Source organism: Oxyura jamaicensis, chromosome 8, assembly GCF_011077185.1.
Source record: "Oxyura jamaicensis isolate SHBP4307 breed ruddy duck chromosome 8, BPBGC_Ojam_1.0, whole genome shotgun sequence".
Lineage (NCBI taxonomy): Eukaryota > Metazoa > Chordata > Aves > Anseriformes > Anatidae > Oxyura > Oxyura jamaicensis.
Window position 1 is genome coordinate 2,518,512 of NC_048900.1, and position 21,898 is coordinate 2,540,409.

The 21,898-nt window shown below is 36.4% G+C and overlaps 1 protein-coding gene across 2 annotated transcripts in view; it reads right to left on the minus strand.

Moving 5' to 3' along the window:
- Positions 1-21,898, minus strand: part of DPYD (dihydropyrimidine dehydrogenase) — a 338,501-nt gene that overhangs the window by 231,382 nt on the left and 85,221 nt on the right. For both annotated transcript variants that reach the window (XM_035333208.1, XM_035333209.1), the window contains exons 5-6: positions 12,389-12,550; positions 2,175-2,371 (exon numbers count right to left, since the gene is read on the minus strand). In XM_035333208.1, coding sequence (XP_035189099.1) covers positions 2,175-2,371; positions 12,389-12,550 — 359 coding nt within the window. The remainder of the gene's footprint in view (positions 1-2,174; positions 2,372-12,388; positions 12,551-21,898) is intronic.

Consider the following 21,898-nt stretch of genomic DNA (forward strand, 5'->3'; position numbering starts at 1 on the left):
GGTGTCTGAGACAGAAAATAATGTATGATCCCACAGCAGAGATTCAATTTAAAAAATAATTAAAAAAAAGGAAAGGTGTACTTTATCAAGCCATCTTTGTATTTGTTGATGACCTGTCATTTCTCTGACTCTTGGAAGAAGCCAAAACAGCACTACCCGTGTTATGTCACTGTCACAACTTGTAGACACATTTTTCCTCTTACTAAAAATTTATTTACAGTTTTGTGCTATGGAATATACATTCATATATGTTCATGTAAACATAAATGTACGTGCATATGCAAATATAAACAGTTCTGTGGAGACACATGCATGTACATTTATCACGCAAATAACCATTCTATGAAAGTCAACTTGTACATCAGTAATTCTGCTAGAATTTCTTTCAGCAGATGAAGACAGTCTCTGATGCTGGTGGAGATGCAGGAGAGAAGGAAACACATCTGAGGTGCAGGTGGGTAAAGAAGAATCTTGGGTGGGAACATAGTTCCATGAATTCATCTCTTCCACAAATCTGATCTAAGTTAGAGGGGATTGGACAGGTGCGTGGTGTTTCTTGGGGATCACAAATTACTTTTGCCCAAGGGACACACCTCTGGCCTAGTAAGAGCAATATTTAGGAATGCTGAAAGCTAGTAGCATAGCTAGGAGGATGAGCAGTGAAGCTTGATCACTGTTTCTAAGCAAGAGCATGATCTGCTCATGTCTACTCTATTATAAAGCATTAATTTTACACAACTGTTGAAATGTAAGAAAATTTGCCTGTGAATGTGAAAAACATGTCCAGACAACCAGAGTTATGCTAGGCTTAAATATGTCACCACTGAAATTGCAATCATTAAACAACTTTCTATTATCTAAATATTATTAAAGTCAGCTATGTCCTAATATGTATGACTGTACATCCTAGTTAAAAACACTTGAAAAGGCAGAACAAGTTTGAAAGGACCTAAGCACTGCCCTTCCAAACAGCTGACTCCAAATACAAAATTAATTTGCTCTTGTTAGCCATTTGCAACAGTTTATGAAGCCTTGAAAACACACCCATCAATAACCTAAGCTTGTTAAAAGATGTACTGCAAAGATATACAACTGCAATAATGGATGATTGCTGCCACAGGACAGCCTCCCTTCTGTTCCAAGATTAAAATAAGGATGAAAGGAACTGATGCCCTTAAACCAGATGTGAAACTTTCTACAATGAATGAAAGTAAACATTGACCATGAATGTTATCTGTTCTCAAAAGTAACAGAGTGGTGACGTGAACTTCTTGAACTTCATGGTGACGTGAACTGCTTGACCATTATGGATATTCAAAGAATAAACAAAACTTCATGTTTTTTTCAATAGAATAAAAAAATGGCCAAGATTAGTTTTAAATTCAAATTAAAACATGAAAATGCAGCTTAAGATCACATTGATTCAAACATGTAGGCAGCATTATAAATTGTAAGCAACTGCTAGAAGTACTGTATTGCATTGCTGAATCCTACAAGAGTCTAACCTGTCACCAAGTTTCATTATTTACTACTGCTTTTCAGCAATGAAATGGATTTTAAATCCATGTATTTATGAAAATATTACATGCGACTCTGCAGATGAACAGGTTTTTCATACAGTGAGCTTTCAAACCTTTGTAACAACTAGTTCAAGTAAAAGGGCTTCACATAGTTAAATGCTTATGTATTAACAACTTGATAATTACACAGAATGCTTTTGAACCTCACCGGGAAAAATGCAAGTAATCAGTTCAACTTCTTCAGCATTGATTCTCTACCTTCCAGAGCTCTGAATAAGTATTTGACATTATGACATTATGGATCAAATTCATTAGCAGTGTCAACTCTATTGATTTCAGTGATGCTGCAGTGAGAGAAATGTGAGTGCATCACCTGTCTTTCTCTCTACTACTTTTCACTTGTTATTTTGTAAGCACTTTAGTGTGGCTCCATCCTTAACAAGTAAAATTTAATTTGATTTTGAATTGGCTGGTATCCATTCATCAGTTTCTGAAATACTTTATCTTTTATTTAGGAATTCCAACCATGTATTCCTTCTTTGGAGATATTAAAAAATCTGCCTGGATGCGATCCTGTGTAACCCACTCTAGGTGACCCTAGAGCTCATTGTGTAGGGCTACAAGCATATATAAATATATATATTTATTTTTTACCTTAAGCCACCAATGTACTCCTGCTTTTCAAATATGGTGATGTTTGTATAGCCTAATCGAGCCAAAAAAGAAGCACAGCTTAAACTTGCAGGTCCTGCACCAAGAAGAGCTATCTTCACGTGGTAGGCTTCAGGCATATCTTCTAGAGGAGGCAAGGAAGGGTTTCTGATCTGAGGAATATTCATAGCTTTGAACACCTGAAAAAGAATACATTCAACAGGTTACATACTTCACATTCCCTCTTAAAATTTTGAGTAACGTGCTGGAAGTTTCCACTAGTACTGTCACATATCCTTGACGTATTACTGCAGAATGCTTCACAACTTTATAGGGATTCTCAACTGATATGATACGTACGTTCGTGAGGGATGTTGTAGGTACAGGATTTTGTTCTCCTGTGGCTCTGTTTGTCTTAAAAAGGTCTGAAATCAGATCTTTCACCACTGTAAACCTTATTGAGTAGATGGAACCAGACTAACAACAACAAGATGGTAATACAAAGTAAGCAAGATGGTAAAGACCTCAAAAACACCAAAAAATTCTTTCCAAACACAGTTCAGATTACTCTTATGACTAGAAGAATATTTTTGTGAATAACGCAAAGGATTGCAAAGCTAGTGAAAGGCCTCTGCTTCTTGCAGAGATATCCTGTGTGATCCCGTATAAGTCACGGTTTGACTTTTTAGAGGTGAAAGGTAACCAGCCTTAGGTGGTTTTAAACTCTTATCAGGAATTGTCTTGCCTTCAGCATTATATTTTAAAGCTAACCCCCTACTTTAGGTATGCCCTCTTAGACAATTCTTAAATGATTTATTTCATGTTTGTTGATCATCTATTCCAGGTATTCTCTGCTTTTCAACTGGGTATCCAAAGTTGTAGGCATACCTGAAAGTTAGACTGTTCTCTCCATGCCTCAGTTCTTCAACTGTAAAACAGAGATCTGCTCCATTCTATCTTGACTATTAAAACCACTTTGGGACAGTCCCTGAACACTATGATGTATTTATACAGAAGCAGGCACAATGGGCTTGTTGCAATGCCATGCACTTCATTTCAGATTTGCACTAAATCATATTTTTTTTTTTTTTTTACACAGGCATAAAGGTAGGTTAAGGCAGAGGTATTCTACATTCACTGAGCTTGACTTCACTGTTCTCTGCACGTACCTACATCATTGGGGAAGGAACTGAGTCTCTATCTTGTAAGATCTTCAAAAAATGGAAGAACAGACTCACAGCCCTTATAGGCTACTAAAGATTAGGAGCATGGAAGAGAACTGTTACATCTTCATTTTATTTTAGGCATTAGTGGAAGAATATTTATCCCAGGGAGTATATATCTTTGTAACAGAAGCACAAAATCATACTGAAAGGATACAAGTATTCATTGCATTGAGATTCTCAGTCATATCACAAACTCTTCAGGGCTGCCACTGAATACTACCGAAAGAGCATTTTTTCCCACCTATTTCAATGCAGGACTGCATTCCACAAGTACTAACTAGCCTGCACATTGTAATTTGTCACAATAAATATGATATTTAAGCTATTTAATGTTTACCAAGTTTTTACTCTCCTTAGAACTTTAGAAGCAGGTTTTCCAAGTTAAACTTTGGCAGTTCTACTCATGAATAGAGTTTTTCATTTATGTTTTGAATCAATGTTCATTTTCTTCATGTGCACTTGAGCACTCAAGCTAGATAAACCAATGATTAGTTCCTTCCCCTCCCTAAAATTTCTGTGTCAAATTCTACCAGTCTTTGTAAATTGACATAGCATTTTAACAAACTGCAAGAAGCAAGAGATGGATAATTGTTTTAAAAAAAGAATCATTTAAACCTGACAATTCATATAATATGAGAAGGTTTAATGTGGTTATTAATGGATTTCACAGGTTGAAAAGCTTATATTGTTCTGTGAAACCAGACTGTGATAACCAAAATGCAATAGGATATTTTTAAAACTTCTGCTTTGTTACATTCACATAGAAATGGCTTGAATGATACCAAATTTCCATTTAAATCTCATGCAGTTGTTTAAGAAGGCTACTCAGTAATGAAAATTGCATCACTTGCATATTTAATGTTTGCATTGAACACTGTGAATATGCACATGCTTAATAAATTTATTTTGTTGTTAACATAATTATTTTTATATTTGTTATTGAATAGTCAAACCCATCAACTAATTTTATCCTGAAACCCAGCTTTACTATAGTGCAGTGTTAAGCTTCAGGAACCAAGCACTCATGCAGGAAACGCTACTAGTTCAGGCTGAACGGTCAGCTTTAATTCTGCCCATTTGCAAATAGGGTGAAACCGTCCTTATGCAGCACAGCCAGCCTGTGTGGCAATATCTTACCATCTGGATTTCAGTGGCAGTTTTGCATATTAAGGCTGGCAGGGTAACTGTGTGAAAATAGCAGACTGCTTCAATGCATTTCAAAAGATTTTCACTCCCTTCATGGTGAATTTTCACTACTCTGTAATTCACCTAATTAAATATCACTGAATTCTTCTGCACAAATCTTTTGGTGTACAAAGATGACTGCCTTGTTAGTAAGTGTTTAATGTCACATTACATGCAGCTGACCTCTCCAAATTTTCCTCTCCTTATACTGTGATCAGGATGGCAAGTGAAGTTTAACACTATTTATTGTCTTGCTTGTTCATCTTCCTCTAAATAATATTATTTTGGTTTTGTTTGGATGGAGTTTTTCTTCTGCTTTGTAATGCTTTGTAACCAAGACCCATTCAGAAAAATCTGACCAAATAAGAAATTTCAAAGCTCAGCATCTCAGTGGGAATCTCCAGACATTATTCCCATTATTCCCTTATTCCCTTTCCTTCTGGTTCTCTCACACAAACAAAATAGAATAGTAATAGACATTAACTGCACATTTATTCTTTACCTTTTTATCAAATCATAGCCAAATATCATTACTTCACCATCCATGACCTATTCAAACTAAATCCACATAGATTAAGTCCACTTTTAATGTTTCATGTCCATTATGGTCCATAGAAAGGATATCCCAATTTACAAAAAAGAAAAGCCTCCACCACCAATTCATTAGAAAGTGGAGCTGAAGAGTGCAAGTACTGAGTTGCAGAATAAATCCTTTTCTACTTCTGCCAGCATTAGACACCAATTGTTCTAAATGTTTTCATATAGCTTCCCCTATAACAGTTGTCAATGACCAGGCTGGACTCAACATTTATTACACATCTTCAGCTTCAAACCAAGAGCAGATTCTTCTGCCAATAAGCTCACGCAAGATAATGGAGGTTTTGTCCTCAAGTGTGATACAATTTGGCCAATCAGAAACAGTGGATCTATTCTGCTAAAATTCCAACAATGGGAATGACTGCATAAATATCTTAGTATCCTAAACTTAATATATTTTAATTCACATATTTATATTATATTTCCCCTAATTCCATTAGTTTCCTATGTAAAGGCATGAGCCCAACTGCTCAGTGTTCTCTCAAGTACAAAACGCGGGGTTTGTTCTCTTCTCCCTTATAAATCGAACATCTTTTCCCTGCAGTGTTTTTTTTTTTGTTCCAAAATATTCAGTAAACTCAACATAAAGAACATAATTCCAGTCACTGAATGAAGAAAAAAAAAAAAAAAAAAAAAAAAAAAATTCTTATTTATTTTTTAAAAAAAAAAAAAAAAAAAAAAAAAAAAAACGGTTGTATGAAGGTTCTACAATATTAAACTAGCTGTTTTGATTGCTCAGCATCTGATTCAAGTTGAATTTTGCTGGAAAGTTTCAACCAACTCATTTTAGATGTTTTTCAAAAATACAGACAGGGAAAAGCATATTGTTCTGCTCGTGTAATAAAATTCTGGTTCTTTTCTTCACTACATAACTCAAGTATTAGCAAGCTTTGATGAAAGGATGACATTTGGCAGCGTGTGGCAGGTGACTCAGAAATACTTTTTGGCAGCCAGATGAAAATAATTTTATGGCATAGTGAGCATGATTTAAAAGCATGTAAAAAACAATCCAAATTATTACAGCATGTTAGAACTGTTATTCAGAATTGATATCAATATTTTTATAACAATTAGAATAAATATAAAGTAACTCACTCTTGTCACTTTGGAATTTTCTGATCAATATATTTAAGAGGCATATACTGTAGATATCCTTCTCCACCTCTTCACAGAACTCACATATGGTCAGACAATTTTACTCTAATTTACCTTTATTTAAAATTATCACTGGACTATGACAAAGAATTTGATAAACAATTCAGTTAATAGATTGAAATTTTAATCTCTGTTAAAATGTAAAACAAACAAAACAATTACAACAACCAAACCTTTGCCTAATCCTATAAAAGCAAGTTTGGTAGTCTCCAGGACACACACAGAACATCACATTTCTAAAGTAAAAAGTGAGTATATTTAATCACTCATTTTCAACACAAAAAGGTTGAAATACCAAAAAAAAAAAAAAAAAAGAAAAAAAAAGAAAGAAAAGAAAAGAAAAAAAAAAAAAAGAAAAAAAATAGAGCAAATGGAATGAAGAGAATTGGAGATTTGGAGAAATTGGAGAATTTCATCTTCTAGCAGCCAGTTTTGACTTTATTATTAAATTGTTCAGGTTCTCAAGGTGTAGTGTTTGTTTCCATGCTTAGAAGTATATATAAATAGTGATTAGTCAGATTACCTTTAAATATCTTTCACCAAAATGATGAGGTATCAAGCAGCTGCTGATGCAGCTGTTAGCATCTAGCTAATATTATTTTAGTGTGAGACATATTAGTATATTCTTAATTATCGGATTTTGCTAGTGCACAGAAAGAAAAATATGGGCAATGAAATCAGTAACGTTTAGGAATTGATGGTGTTAATTTCACACTATCCCACTGGATATGTGTAGGCTGGTGTATATTAATATGGGGCAGTTGAATATTTAAAGGAGAAAATAATACTCTGCATAGATTTTAACAAAAATGAAGCAAATTGTGTGCTTAGTAATCATCTGGAAGCTGTCAAATTGTATAGTCACATGATTTCATATAATTGCAATGGATAGCACAGGAGGTACAGGATGTGGTTTTCTTCTACGAACATGAGCTAGTTATAGAAACCAGTTGATCTTCCCTCCACATGTAACAGTTACACTTGCAATACTGCAAGTTTTTATGCAAGTAGCTGTGTTGACAAAAATAGGGCCTAAAGCACCTCTTTAAGGACTTTTCAAACTTACATGACAACTACACATTCTTATTATCCAGGTCTCAAGAAAGCCCATAGATCTAGGATGTTACAGAGCCTACATCTCAAGGCTCTTGAATCCCACCACTAAGAAGGACATATAACATTCATTCCAATGCCTTAAAATTATATGTAACATCTAAATCGTTCTGTAGGAAAAATTATATAACTTGCTGAAACATCAGCAAGACTTTCAGCATTGGCCTGAGAAGTCAAAACTCCTCAGATTCATCCCTGGAACTATTGCAAAGGCAACACCATCCCCTTCAAACTAGCCTAAAATTTTATAATTCATAATTAGAGGTCTTAACATGACTTAGAAAATAACCTAAAGATGTATTACAGTAAAAGCTAATACCAGAAAACGGTCGTTGTTTGTTTCTGTTTGTTCTGCTGCCTCAGGTCCCCAGAGCAACGCTCCTTGGCTGATGCAGCACACCCGCCGGGGCAGGTGCCGGTGTGGGGCCTGGCGGCCATGTCAGGGCCCCACGACACCCTGGGCGCAGCATGGCTGGCAGCCCAGAGGCGGCCAGCTGCAGGAACAGTGGCTCCATGGGAACCACCACCTTCGCCCACTTACATTAAGACTGATCAAAGTTGTCAGCGCACAACTACAAGACGGACCCTGAGCCCTCTGTGGCAGCACACCCCACTACAGCCTTCCCTCCAGGCAGCCTCTGCCACCTCAGCTGTGGTGCATCGGGGAGAAGGGAGGGCCCACAGTGCAGCCCACCTCTTAGCCCAGTTGCTCTGCTGACATGCCCCTAGATTAACAGCAAATAAGCTCATACAACACATCTTTTACATGAAAAAGAGTATCAAGTTCCCTTTTCCAATTGCTTTCCACTGTAACAAGAGCCAGAACAGATCTCCAAAGGGAAACAAATGACCAGAACTGTAGCTGGCATGAGAGGCACACTGCCAAACGATCTAGTATTTAAATCTAATATGCAGAGATTAAAATAATATATTTTCTATTTAGCTTGTGCTGCTCCTTTCAGAATGATTAACTAGAAACACAGGAGACCCTTTAGATTTGGTAATATCTACCCAGAAAAGCAAGATTTTGGGGCTTCCTGGTAATACTGCAACAGAATGCAATAGATCATACTTCCTTTCCTACTGCAAGCTTACAAACTTGTACTCAAGTAACCAGTAATTTTAGTTTATTTTATGGGACTGACAGTCATATAGCTCATTCCTGTATGTATTGTCACTGCAATCTCAGTATATTTTCACTGAACTTGTGTTCCAAAACCAGAAATGCTTCCTGGTTCTACAGTACCTGGGCAAAGGAGACAGATAAAGACATTAATATAATTTTGACCTGCGCAGCAGCAGGTGTAACCTGCGCTTGACACTCATCATTTATAACAGTGAGCTTTAACTCCATGTTATTCTCTAGATGCAACAGTTACCGTGGTAACTGCATCCCAGTATACACATTCTACATCACAAGTACAAATGGGTATTTCCTTTTTTTTTTTTTTTTTTGTTCTCCATTTGAACATTTAATTGTCATAATGCACATTTTGCATTTATTCAGACTAGATTACAATTTACTTTGAAAACTAGGTTAACAGTTACAATGCTATATGGAAGGACAGAAGGAAAAGACAGGAGGTGTGAGGTGCCATTTTTTGTTCTACCGTATGCAAGACAAATATTTTACAATTAGGGAGTTTTATCTGCAGTATGAACAGATGATCATTCATTGTTCAGAAGCACAAAGGGGCATACGTCATACCCATATATTTTCCATTTTAAACCCACATTCCTCCTTTACAGCAATTTTATCTTTTATCTCAGCTAGCAGTTGTGCCTTTTTATTATTGCGCTCTCTCGTAATGCAGCAAGTGTTTGATCCTCAGACTAATTCCAAGTTAAAAAAAAAAATAAAAAAATCTAAAATTGGCATTATGCACAATGGAGTTTTCAGTAAATAAGCCCCTGTGGGACAAACTATTACACAGTGCATGAGAATTACCATGCAGCTCTCATTAACAGTACCACATGTTGCACACCTAAACCACACAATTTGCTAAGTTACTCTTATAGGTTAAGCAGTGAACATGCTTTGTTCGCACTATATGGGCCAAGTCCTGTATTAGCAGTAGTAACACATGATCTCCTTCGGTATTTAAATCTATATTTTTATAGTAATTGTGATTTGGAAACACTCATACTATTGGGCTCCTTCAATTATACATACTTTTATAGTAAAAATTAACTGAATGAAAGCTACAAAATATTAATTACAAAAGTGACTGCCTACTATTACTAATTATGTGTACTACGATACATTCAATTGTTTTTAAAATGGCAGTAATTCTAGAGGTTATTAATATCTGCACTTTTAGCAAATGTTTTAGGATACCACAAAAATACTGAGGAGAATAAAATTTACCATAAAGTTATTTGTGTAAGAGTGCTAAATAGAACCATATAGTAATTTTATTTTGTTAGAACTGTTGACACTAATATATCACTTTAAACAAACTTGGAGCATTATGAGGAAAGCCATCCTGAGCTATTCATCCTTTCTGCAGTTTTCATATCAATCATTGTGCTAGCACTGAGCTTTTTTAATAGATTACTAAAGATTTTTGAAGAAAAATGGCAGATATTTAGCATTATCTATCAAGCCATAATTCCTCTCTATTAATCATAGCATTAGGGCTAAAAGGAGACACAAATCAAGTTTTAACACATATCACTTGCATTTGGTTCCTCAACAGTAATATTTCACTATTATATTTATCATCTACTTGACAACTGTTTAATCTTTTTTCTTTTAATAAGTCTTCTGCCTTGCAACAAATATTAATATTAAATTTTTTACATATATGGAATAAAAGCCATTAGATGAAGAGCTGATAAAATCACCTCTTAACCGATAACAAAATAAAAAATAAAATAAAATAAAACACACAAATCCTTAATATATAGGTAGAAGAAACACAGTTCAGTGTCTGCAGCCTCATTCCTGCAAATGAGAACTTTGGTTCAAACTGTACTGATCCTTACTTTTGTATGTTCAAACCTCTAGCAAATTGAAGTGGACAGCTACTTAAATGATAGGGGATAGAGAACATTCAGCAGCAGCTAACAAAAAATAAAAAATAAAAATAAAAAAATAATAAAAAAAAAATTAACAGGTGCTCCAGAAGCTTTTAATGTCTCCTGGTGAGAAGAAAGATGTACAAACAGATAGAGGGACCTGCAGCAGGTAGCAATATTTGCTCATTGAATCACGGCCCACAGCCACTGAGAAGGGGGTGTGAAGTCTACAAATGACAGCAGAGGAAAAAATTGGCCTTACAGACATATCATCTGTTACTTCCAGATTGATTCGCATTTCTATTTTGGTCTGTCCTACAAAGACATTTTCTCAGGCTTTGCAAAGGTGACTGGAATTTCATCATATGCTTGTAAATATGCTCAAGATACAGAAAAGGGACATGCTCAAGATACACAAAAGGGGCACATTAGTCATGGACTTTATATGTCATCTTCACCCATGTATACATGCCTTTTTTTTTTTTTTTTTTACATAGCCACTTGTATAAACTTCCTCAACTTGTACAGACCAAAACATACTTCAGACAGATCAGAAGAGGTGCCAGCTGAAACCATGAAGTTAGTACAACTTCTCAATGCCTTCAAAGGAAGCTAAATGAGCTGTAGCCTCCACCTTCTTCAGATGTAAATCAGATGTAACTCTCAAACATTAAATCTATACAGAAGTACATGTGCACCTCAACAGAAACCCTTGAGAAAACTTCTTAACATCAAATGATGTTGTTTGCTTCAGTGGCTAAAATACACACATGCCTTTATGAACTAATAAAACAGCACACAAACACGTGTGCATCTACAGCTACTTAAGTAGATGAACATAGACATCTATTTCAGGCCAGTCTGAACCTGTTTATTTACTTGGTTTTGGGAAAAAAAGGACAGTAAAATGTCTTAAATCATCTGAAACCTTTCCTCTGTCCCCAAAGAATATACAAATCCACACTAATCCTGCAGCTTTTCATATTTTAATTTTAAATTACTAAAATGTGTCCAAATATCCATTTCTGAGAATTAAATGAAGCCAGTACTTGGACATGTACATTTCTTATTATTATGGATACTCAGACTTGCAATATTTATATTTGAAAATACTAAATTTGGGGTAAAATTTGGACTCTGAGACTTTTCAAAAGTATGCATTAAATTTTGTACAAAGCTTTTCACATAACAAAAATGCAAAAGAGCTACAGTGTGTTGTACTCAGAAATAAGTCAACTTCAAATAATAAAGAGACTCCTTGCTACGTTAAAAAAAAAAAAAAAAGAAAGAAAGAAAGAAAGAAAGACATCAAAGCAACTTACCCATAAACAATTAAAACAAAATGAAAGTTTTAACCCTGGAGATGAAAAAGCCAAGTTTATTTCTGGATAATAAATACTACCTAACCATCCAGCTGCTATGGGAGAACAGTTCTTCGTTGACCTCAAGACCTAGAATTCTTGCAGAGTGTGTGGCTTCACAGAGAACAGGGTTTATCATAGCCAAAGAACAAGTTAAACTCTGCTGTAAGAGCTGCCCTGTGCCCAGAAGAGTTCAGCAACTCCTTAACGTGCAGTTACGGAGGGAGGTACACTTAATCTTTTTCCTTATGTGGCCTATTTCAGCAACTTCTGCATTTTAACATGGCTTATATAAGTCTTTAATTTTGAACAAATTGACTCAACTACTAGTGTTTCTAAAGAGTTGTCTTGTTCACAAATAATGTTATGTTCCTATGTTTCCATTGCAAAAGCATTTCTAAATTTCTGAATGTGCTGTAAGAAAAAGGATAATTATATTAACTTCCTATGACTTTATTTTATTGGTACAACTTAAAAAAAATCATTAAGAAAGGCATCCATGTATATAATAATTGTTGGTACATAAAAAGCATTTTAGGCATTTATGAGTTCTACCTACCTCAGTAGCAAACTGTTGCAATCCACCAATATTAATTGGTCCCTCCTCAGCGGCATACAAATTGCAGCCACCAACACAAAGATCCGATGTTGGACACACCATTCCACAAGTCAGGCCAAGCGGATTGTCGGAAAAAATCATTTTGGCAGCTCCATAATAGTTCTGAAGAAAAGAAAGAGGGGAAAAATAAGATAGTCACATACCAAGAAAATTAAAATTCAATAGGAAATACAAAATATGTTGTAACTGCCTAGTAGAATACTACATACATATAATGAATAATGCTGACATCATTTCAATGTTACATAGAATTATTTCAAATGCACTGGAAAGAATGTCAACAGAATTGTTGATTATGCAAAGGTAACACTTTTCAGTTTGCAAAATGGTTATAACCATCTTCAGTCGTAAGCAGTTGTAGGATTTTTAGTGGTATAACAAATCTATGTTAGAAAACTACTGTGCCTGCATTATGTACTTGCAAATACTTTCTCCATATCGACATCAATTAGGCAGTAGGTGAGTTGTAACCTTTGTTGTAGATCTGACCAGACACTGCTGGTTAGATAATCAGTTCTTCATGACACAGGGATTTAAAAGTTTATTCTACACATCTGTGCACACCATCTCTGCAGATATGCTTGTCCTTCACACCAGGTCAGCAGTGTCAGTTGTCCCAGACCTGTGATGAGAACAGGTTTCCTACATAACTACCCATAGATTTGAACTACTGATTTTTTTGAACAATTTTTCCTCATACACAGACTCACCAGGGCAAACATTTTCCTGTTTCCCTAAGTGGCAAATCAGGGAAACGATTAAAGAATTTATTTAAAATTTACACCTTAACAGATTCTCAATATTTAGTGTACAGCATCAGAAAATGAATGGTTTCCTAATATATACCAGGATTAATTAGGAAGATTTGTTTCCATAATAAAAAGGTAATGAGTGGACATTCACAACCTCCTAGTGCCTCATATAGTCAGTAAACCCTTGATTTTTTTAGACTGGGTAATTCTCTAAAGAGGGAACATCAGAGGAAATGCCAGGAGTGAAGTTTTATTTAGAGGCTTAGAACTACTGATGACAGTTCTGCATACATATTATATTTACATTAATGAAATTATAGTGTAATTAAAGCAAACCTTTCGCATTCTGTATGGTCAATATAGAAGCTTGCTTAATTATAAGCTATAGTTCCTTATTTTGCTACTCCTCTCACCCCCTCTAAAAGCCTCAACAAGGAAAGCCCATGAGAGAGGTCTTAATGCTGGAGTTTCCTTCACAGGCCACTGCAGTTCAGAAGATTACAATACCATACCAGCTGAGGTTCCACAAAAGTTTATTTGGTGAGAAATTCAAACTGGGATCTCATTCCAGCTTTTTTCAAACTAGTAATAACTGAGGAATTAAAGATCAGTTATGTGTCCTTCTTCCATCCACCTCTTCCACACTCCAATCATCATCAATAACATGAAACTGCTTTAAAATTCTTCTTCATCATTCTATCCCAGGACAGGTGGCTAAGAACAATGAGCAGTTGTAGACTTCAGAAGATATGAATTACTCAGTCACAGCAGACCCTATCTAATGCCTGAGACTTCTTGTCTGCCAAGCAGGCTAATGTATACAAGTGTTTATTTAAAGTTAACACAATCCCACACTGAGCAAAAAAACAGTTATGAATAAAAAGAGACTTGTCATGATCTGACAATATAACAAACAGTGTGTAACAACTTTGGTTTGGGAAGTTCATATTCACCAAAAGGCATATTAAAGGACCATGTGTAAAATTCTTCAAGTTAAAACAGATGCTAGACACTGCTAGAGATTCCCTAAATAATGCTAATGTTTAAGAAATGTATTTGTAGACACAGTTGGACCTTTTACGTACAGGTGCCAGTCTACTGCACAGCATGAGCCCCTCTCCATCACCTGAAAACACAGAACAGCTACCTAGGTGTATTTTCATAGGATTTCCTTAGACATTATTAAAATCCATTAAAATTCTAGTCCTAGCTGAATAAGCAATCCCTTTACACAACTGTTCTGGGAGAATTCCTTTCAACCATTTTGCCTTTAAGTCTCATGGACATTATCATGCCCATTTCTCATTTATTCTGATGTAAAGGAGCATTAGCTAAACGTACATTCCAGGTATTAGCAAAAATTTTCAGTCTGCCAGAAGAATGTTACTGTTTCAGAGATCGTTAGGGATGTTAAATACAGCCAGTAAAGACATTATAAGCTCAATTCAGAAGCCAAAACACAGAAGTCTGTTTATGTTGGAGCATAACCATGCACACAACCTAGCACACAACCACGCAGATGGCAGAGGTGACAGTGTCACTGCCCATGTCTTCCTGAAGCAGCACTCAAAGGCCAGCCTAAATATCCTAGAGCATCTTAAATCGCAATAGATGTCTGGTCCCCAGGCAATTACATCTAGCCCTTCCCAAAAAATCCCCACTCTAAAGGGATAATTATAAACTAGTAGTGAGGATTTTTCTCACTAATTCAAAGACAAAATGTTTTTGAAAGAATTTTTGTTCAGTTTTATATTTCCCAAAGTATGAGAGACATTTTCCCTTCCTGTGTTGTCCAGGATTATTATTTTTGTTATCTTCAGCTCTGGTTCAATGGAAGCAATTACAATAACATGCATTTGCATTTAAGTAACTTCATTACAGATTTCCTATATTTTTAGGCTTTGTAATTAAAATCACTATATAAACCTAGTTATTATGCCTAAAAACCAAGTCTGTTGAGCTATTTCTTTTTAAAATTAATTTTATTACATATCTGTAAAGTATGTAAAGCCTTTGCACTTGAGCTGTGCTACTACAGGCAGTGCCAACACAGCTGAAACATTTCACTTGCTGTGCAAACTCAAACCAAAATTTGAGCACAGATACGCTACACAGCGCAAATATAAGACGACCGTCACTAAAGGCATGTTACAGCACATAACTGAGGCTGCAGCAAGGTAGAGGAAGAGGAGATAGTATGTTAGAGTAGCACCTGACCAGATAAGATTGGACCAGGTTCACTGTGAGTATATGACTGAGATCACAGCTTACTGATAGGATACAGAGGGAAACCTATTTCAGGACATCATGCTAGAGTTCGGTAAGACGAAAGCTGGGACTGGTGTCCTAATGGAGGCAATGCCAAGTGCCGATGGACTGTTAATCTGGGGCAACGTGTGTGTATGAAGGCAAGGTCCTCCAAGGTGTCATGGATCATGATCTGCTGATGCTACCAATTCTAGTGGTAGCGCCTGAGCACAAGATGTTTAGGTACCCTTACTTCTTCAAAAGAGAGTACTGAAAGACATAGTACATACTACCATACTAAATATTAAGACATCAGATGAAGTGTATCAAAGAGCATCTCTCTCCTAGTCTTAACATCCAAAAAGTTTTTATGATAAACTAATTAAAAGGTTGTCACACCTGAAGTGCGGTGTTCCACAAACTTTCACTTTTAGAAGAGCTGTAGTTCCCCAACTCTCCTCTTCCACACCCTGCCCCAGCTTCCACCTTTCAGAACACCAGCATAACCACCGTTCCCATCGCCACTGATACTGGTCACTGCCAGTGAAGGGATATGGCCACATGCTGCTACCATCACTTTGTACATAAGTTCACGAGCAAGCCCATCTGCAACCTTCCAGATGCCCAGAGCAAAGCCCAGCACAGAGACAGGGCCATGGGCAGGACTTCAGGAGCCCAGCTCCGAGTCGCTTCATCTCTTTCTCCTTCCATTTTATCTATTAGTTTATTCTGCTTTCACCGTGCTGATTCAATATCTAATGTATCAAACATTATTAAAAAAAATGTTTTCCAATACTTTACCAAAAAAATGTGCAGGAAAATACAGTTTAGAAAGTTACACTAAGTGGTGTTATATAGACTGTGTTACACCACTGCAAACCATGAGTTACTACGGTAATAAAGAAGCATTTGCAGTGTATGTACAGTAACTTAAATGCTTTGTTATATGAACACCTTTTCTTACATAACATTCTCTTTTTCCAGCTGAAAACATGTATTACTGATCAATTCCCAGTGACACTAAAGGCAGAATACTCAATAGAATATTCACATTCCTGAAAAAAATTATTATTGATCATTTTCATTTCACAAACCAGGGTGTAGTAGGCTACAGACAACACAGAAATGAGAGACAGACACGCCAAGTTGGTAACTACACAGCGCATGCAGTACAGAAGAGCAGACCAGAGTTAAAGGGAGGCAGACTTCATTACAATCACTAAGTTACTACAGCGCATGACATGATGCAAACTATCTGGGATGCAAACAGTTTGGAGTGGTTTTTTTTTAGATGCTGAAATAATAAGATGTCTCAGTTGGCTAGTTTCTTACAGACGTCACAGAGGAAACAAGTCTAAAACTAGAACGTTTCTGAATTTTTTAATGAGATAAATGTCTGCTTGTGCTTTTGTTCATGGAATCTTTTTTCCTGTGCACTTCCGCAGAAATAAATTAATCTAACTGGATAGGATGTTTTGTGGCTTCCTACATCAAAATGTCAATAAATACTACATTGCTAACACAGGGAACAAAAACAAGCCTTAAACAGACATCAATAATCTGTGGAAACCAGGCAGAGGAGAATCTCCACATGCATCATTTGGAAGCATTATATAATTTGCATGTAAATTAGACTGTTTTTTATTTGGAAAAAAAAAAACAAAAAAAAACTATTAAAACACATAGGATCAATACTGACAAACCAGAAGAAATTGCATTTACTATCAGGAAATGCATACAGCATCTTTTCTTTCATTCAATTTAAGAGCTTTTTATATAAATTCCTTATGCATCGGGGTATTTTGATATGGCAGTTTTCTCAAAAAGAGATATTCATTATTGTGCTTTGTGTAATAAAAATGAAAACATTGACTTCATCAGGATTATGGGATGGAGTGAATACATTAAAAGAAGAAAAAATAGTAATTTCCTCTTCCTCTGGGTGAAGTTTAAAAAAAGAGAGACATACCAAAAAATACAGGAAAATATCACCTCCCTCTATCCATGCTCCTGTGCTGTGATGGCTTTCAAATTTGCTCAAGCTGCATTGGATTAAAATATTTTCCCATACCGAAGAACCACTATTTAAAGTACATTGTTATATAAGTAGCATTTTTCACATTGACACACACCAGTTAAAATATAACAAGAAACGCCTCCAGTCTGTCAGCCCCCCACCAAAATATCTTCCGAAGAAGCATGAACAAAACATAACAACTTACCAAATCATACATATTCTATATTATAATGCTGATGATTTTTAATCAATCCAGAAATCTTTCACATCATTTGACTTATGTCATCATAACAGGACTGTAATTTCACACAGTGTCACTATCTTTTTATGAAAAAGAACGGAAGAAATATCTTGTACTGTCATTTTGTCCTTTGTAGTCTAGAATGTGAGAGATTCCTTAATTGACATAGTGTCATCGCAAAAGTCTATTCTACATAATTACACTATGGCAACTGAAACCAGCTGTCAGCCATTCCATTACACTAAGTACAAACAGACATCTCAAGAAAAGTCACTGCTTCAAGTGCATCAATTTAACACCATTACTACTTCTTCTTTTAAATGTTTTTTTTTTTTGTATTTAGTGACCTGAAATATACAAAGATTAACACAGAAAGCTGAATAAAACAGCAATTTCAAAAGCCTGAGGCCTCGAAGTAGTACTTAGAGATTAATTGTGATGCATATCTGTATATAATTATTACCAATCATCTAGCAGCTTTCTGACTTCTACAGTCTTTCACTGTATTAACGGTATCCCACTTACAGTATTCTACATATGAACTCATGATTTCCTACGTTCTTTCCAACGGCATAGAGATGCCCTTTGTTAATTTACTCCAAGTTCCTCTGGCAAAGAAAAAACATCATTCTGTTTCTCTCACCTGTCATAGTCCTATGCCTCTCACCACCCTTTCCCTCTTGCAATCTTTTCTTCATTTCATCTTCCCTTAATAATCCCACTGCTTTTTGTCTTTTGCCTTCCTTTGTCTACCCACTTTTCCTTCCTTCTCATTTCCAGTATATTGCCACATACATTTTTTCCTTTAATCCTTCAATCTCCCAAACTTCAGCTTCACCTTTACCCCTTTGGCATCCTTTTATACCCTCCAGCTCCTTCCCTCTCCCATTTCTCCCTTGAAAACCCGTTTCCTCTGGTTTTATTTTAATCTAAGCATTTCTCTAAAACTTACTCTTGTGTTTCACAGCTATCCTGTACTTTCCTGGCATTCAGCTCTTACTCTACCATTTCCCTACCAGCATTCCGCACAGTCCAAACAGTCCTACAATCCTATACAGAAGGCAGTGTGGCTTTTTAATTTTTATTATTTTTATTTTTAATGCTTATCGGAAGGCTTACATCCACCTGTGAGGTCTATTAGAAAACGGTGGACCTGTCAGCTGAGACCAGGTATGGGAGGAGATGGTCAATCTGAACAAGGAGAAAACTGTTGGATCAGTCACAGAGGGCTGCAGAGACAAAGTGAAGTGCAGTTTTGAGTACTGATATCACAAAAGATACTTCTGCATCCCCAGTTCTTCATTATTAACTCAGACTATAAAGGATGAGTCACTCACTTTTTATGCCTGTGCCACGTAACACAACTTAATATCCCTATGCCTTGCCTTAACTGCACCATCGGTTGTTTTTCACTGTGACTACTCAACCATGAATGTCTCCGGTAACAAAACCTCCAAGATCGTCTCACTGCACAGTACAAAGGCTGAGTACATGACCAGCTGTTGCTCTTCAATGAGCAGCTTCCTCTGGCACAGACAGGAGGAAAGCTGGACAGGCAGCAAGCATTTAGGCAGAGAGCTGCAGGATTCCCTGCTGGTGTAATACTTGATTATACCAGCCCTAAAGGATGAAATGTGTTGGAGCTCCATTTTACCAAACTCCATTTTACTTCTTGCTTTGACATAGCAACCCAAGGAAAGGAGGACACAAAATCCCTAAGATCTCTCCTAGGACTATTTCAGAGGAGACAATGAAGCAAGGGAGAACCATTCTCCTGCAGCACCTAAATGTGATTTTTTTCCCTTATTTTTTTGTTGTTGTTTTAGAGGAGGAGATAATGAAGATGGCTCTTTTCTGTTACAAAACAAAGAATACACACTTTGCAATGCGAAGGCTGTACATAAAGAGAGGACAGATGGAAGTCAGAGCACTCTGCATCTTCTGATGTTTAAAAACAAATGTAGTTACATGTGCATGGGGAATTTGAAGTCTGGTCTCCAAGAGATGCAACTGCAAGCAGTCTGTATGAGCTGAGAAACAGTGACTGGGAAGACACAAAGGACTAGATGGTACCTTTAGAAAGTGGAGTTGTAATCCAGTTTGTATGGAAAAGGAGAATGGAAGTGGTGGCCTAAAGTCTACTGAGTCACAGTGGCCTAACACAATGCAGCATAAGTGACATCCTTTTTCTCAAAGAGGCTCAAGGCTCATTGAGCCTGGCAATTCAATTACCCTCTCAACCCAGAAACAACCCCTCCTTCCCTCTCCCTCTTCTACTCTTGCGCTGAGGTCTAATGGCAGAGCAGCGAAGAACAGCTACATTGTACAAGGCCTCTAAATATCTAAAAAGCCTCAGGCTTCAGAGAACAAGAATCCCTGACCTTTTATGATTGCTATAGCAGTTTTCCAACAAAACAAACTACATACAATAGAGCTCTTAAATACCTGACAAAGTAATTCATTTCCAGTACATTGCTGTCTAAATACTCCATATTAATAATGAATAATGTTTAAATAAATACCTGAATACCATACTGCTTACTGCTTAGACACAGATGAGGAATTTATTGAACAGAATCTCCTCTAAACAGCTAGAAGGGTAAACCTGCTGCAGGGAGTTTCTTGAGAGAATAATGAAAGATTCAGAAGTGGGAGAAGAACTTCAAATAAGCCCAGAAACCCTACTTGGATTTCCAGAACTTACGGACCTTAAGTACCTGAATATTCTGCACTTCAGCTGTATATTTTGTCTAGAAGCTAACAGATAAATTTATAAACTACTGGATTAAAAAAGAAAATGTATTTACAAGGTGAAAACAACAAAAGATGTATCATTTTTAAAAGCACTTTCAAAGGCATTTAATGAAACTTTGACAGTGTGAAGTACACTTACAACAATAATGCAAAAATATTCAGCAAGTGTATTGCTGGATGATATCTGGATAATAATTTTAATACAATTTTAGAAAAAGTACAGTGAACAGCTATGGAACATAGTGAGAAATTACTTGCTGGTTCCATTAAAAGCTTCCCAAATTGTACGCTTGAAGTTTCAGTGTGGTTTTCAAAAATGCACTGTTCTTGACTTCCATCTGCTCTAAAAGCGGATGGTGCAGGTACCTCAAACACCACAGCAGCAGAACGAAACAGAGGAGAGGACACTGCAGTACCCACCACACCAACTCCCCCAGGGCCAGGACTTCAAGTGAACCATTTCAACTTTCCATATCTCCCTCTCAACTTCCACTATAACTTTTCCACTAACTTTGTAGAAAGCAAGAGTTTCAAAGTGCAATATTTAAAAAGGAAAAAAAAATTATTAAACATATATACCTAGAAAAACATCCTATTAATAAAGGAAAATGTAAGAATGTCATGTTACTCTTCCTGAACATTTCTATCAAATGCATTGGAAGTAAATTCAACAAAAGAAAAACTCAGACTAGCAGAATGCAGCCATCAAGACAAGGATGGCTTTCCTCTAAGCAGCATTACTTCCCTGCTTGGTCCATGAATTACAGGAGGTACAGCCATTGACGTGGAAGCCATAAACAAGCAGGATTTCCCAGCCTTGTTGCTCAGCCCATGACCTCACCTATTTGCTAAGCATAGTTTATATATATATAAGTCAGAATCCTCTGTCTCAGAGAAATGCTCCCATAACTACGCAATATTGGATTTCTCTTTTCTTTTAGGGTAAGGAGAGAAAGCAAAGGGTCAGCCTGCACGTAAACTTTTACTTGAAACTGAATTTCATAGATGCAGTGCTCATTTTAGGCATGCAAGTTCCCATCCAATTATCTTGGCTAACAGAAACTGACTATCTGACTTTTTAAAACTTCCTGTAAGTGTCCTTCATTTATGCAATTACCAGGCATCAACATGAGGCAAAAGCAGTTACCAAAATCACAGTATGCTCTTTTATAAAAACTACAGTTTTGTACTGGATATAGAAGCTACTGCTCGGGATGGGATCCAAAAAGAAAGGCTGTAAGTACATTTCAGTAATCTGAGACACAGGTTTTCCCCTACAGAATCATAAGTCTCCTAAGAGAATAGCAGTATGCTGCAATTCTTTTCTAAAGCAGGATTTTCTGATAAAACATCAACTGATCAGGTCACTTGTTCAGGGCAAATGCAGAGTCTTACCTAGCATCTGCAGCTTCCAAGATGCTTTAAAAGAGTTATCAAAC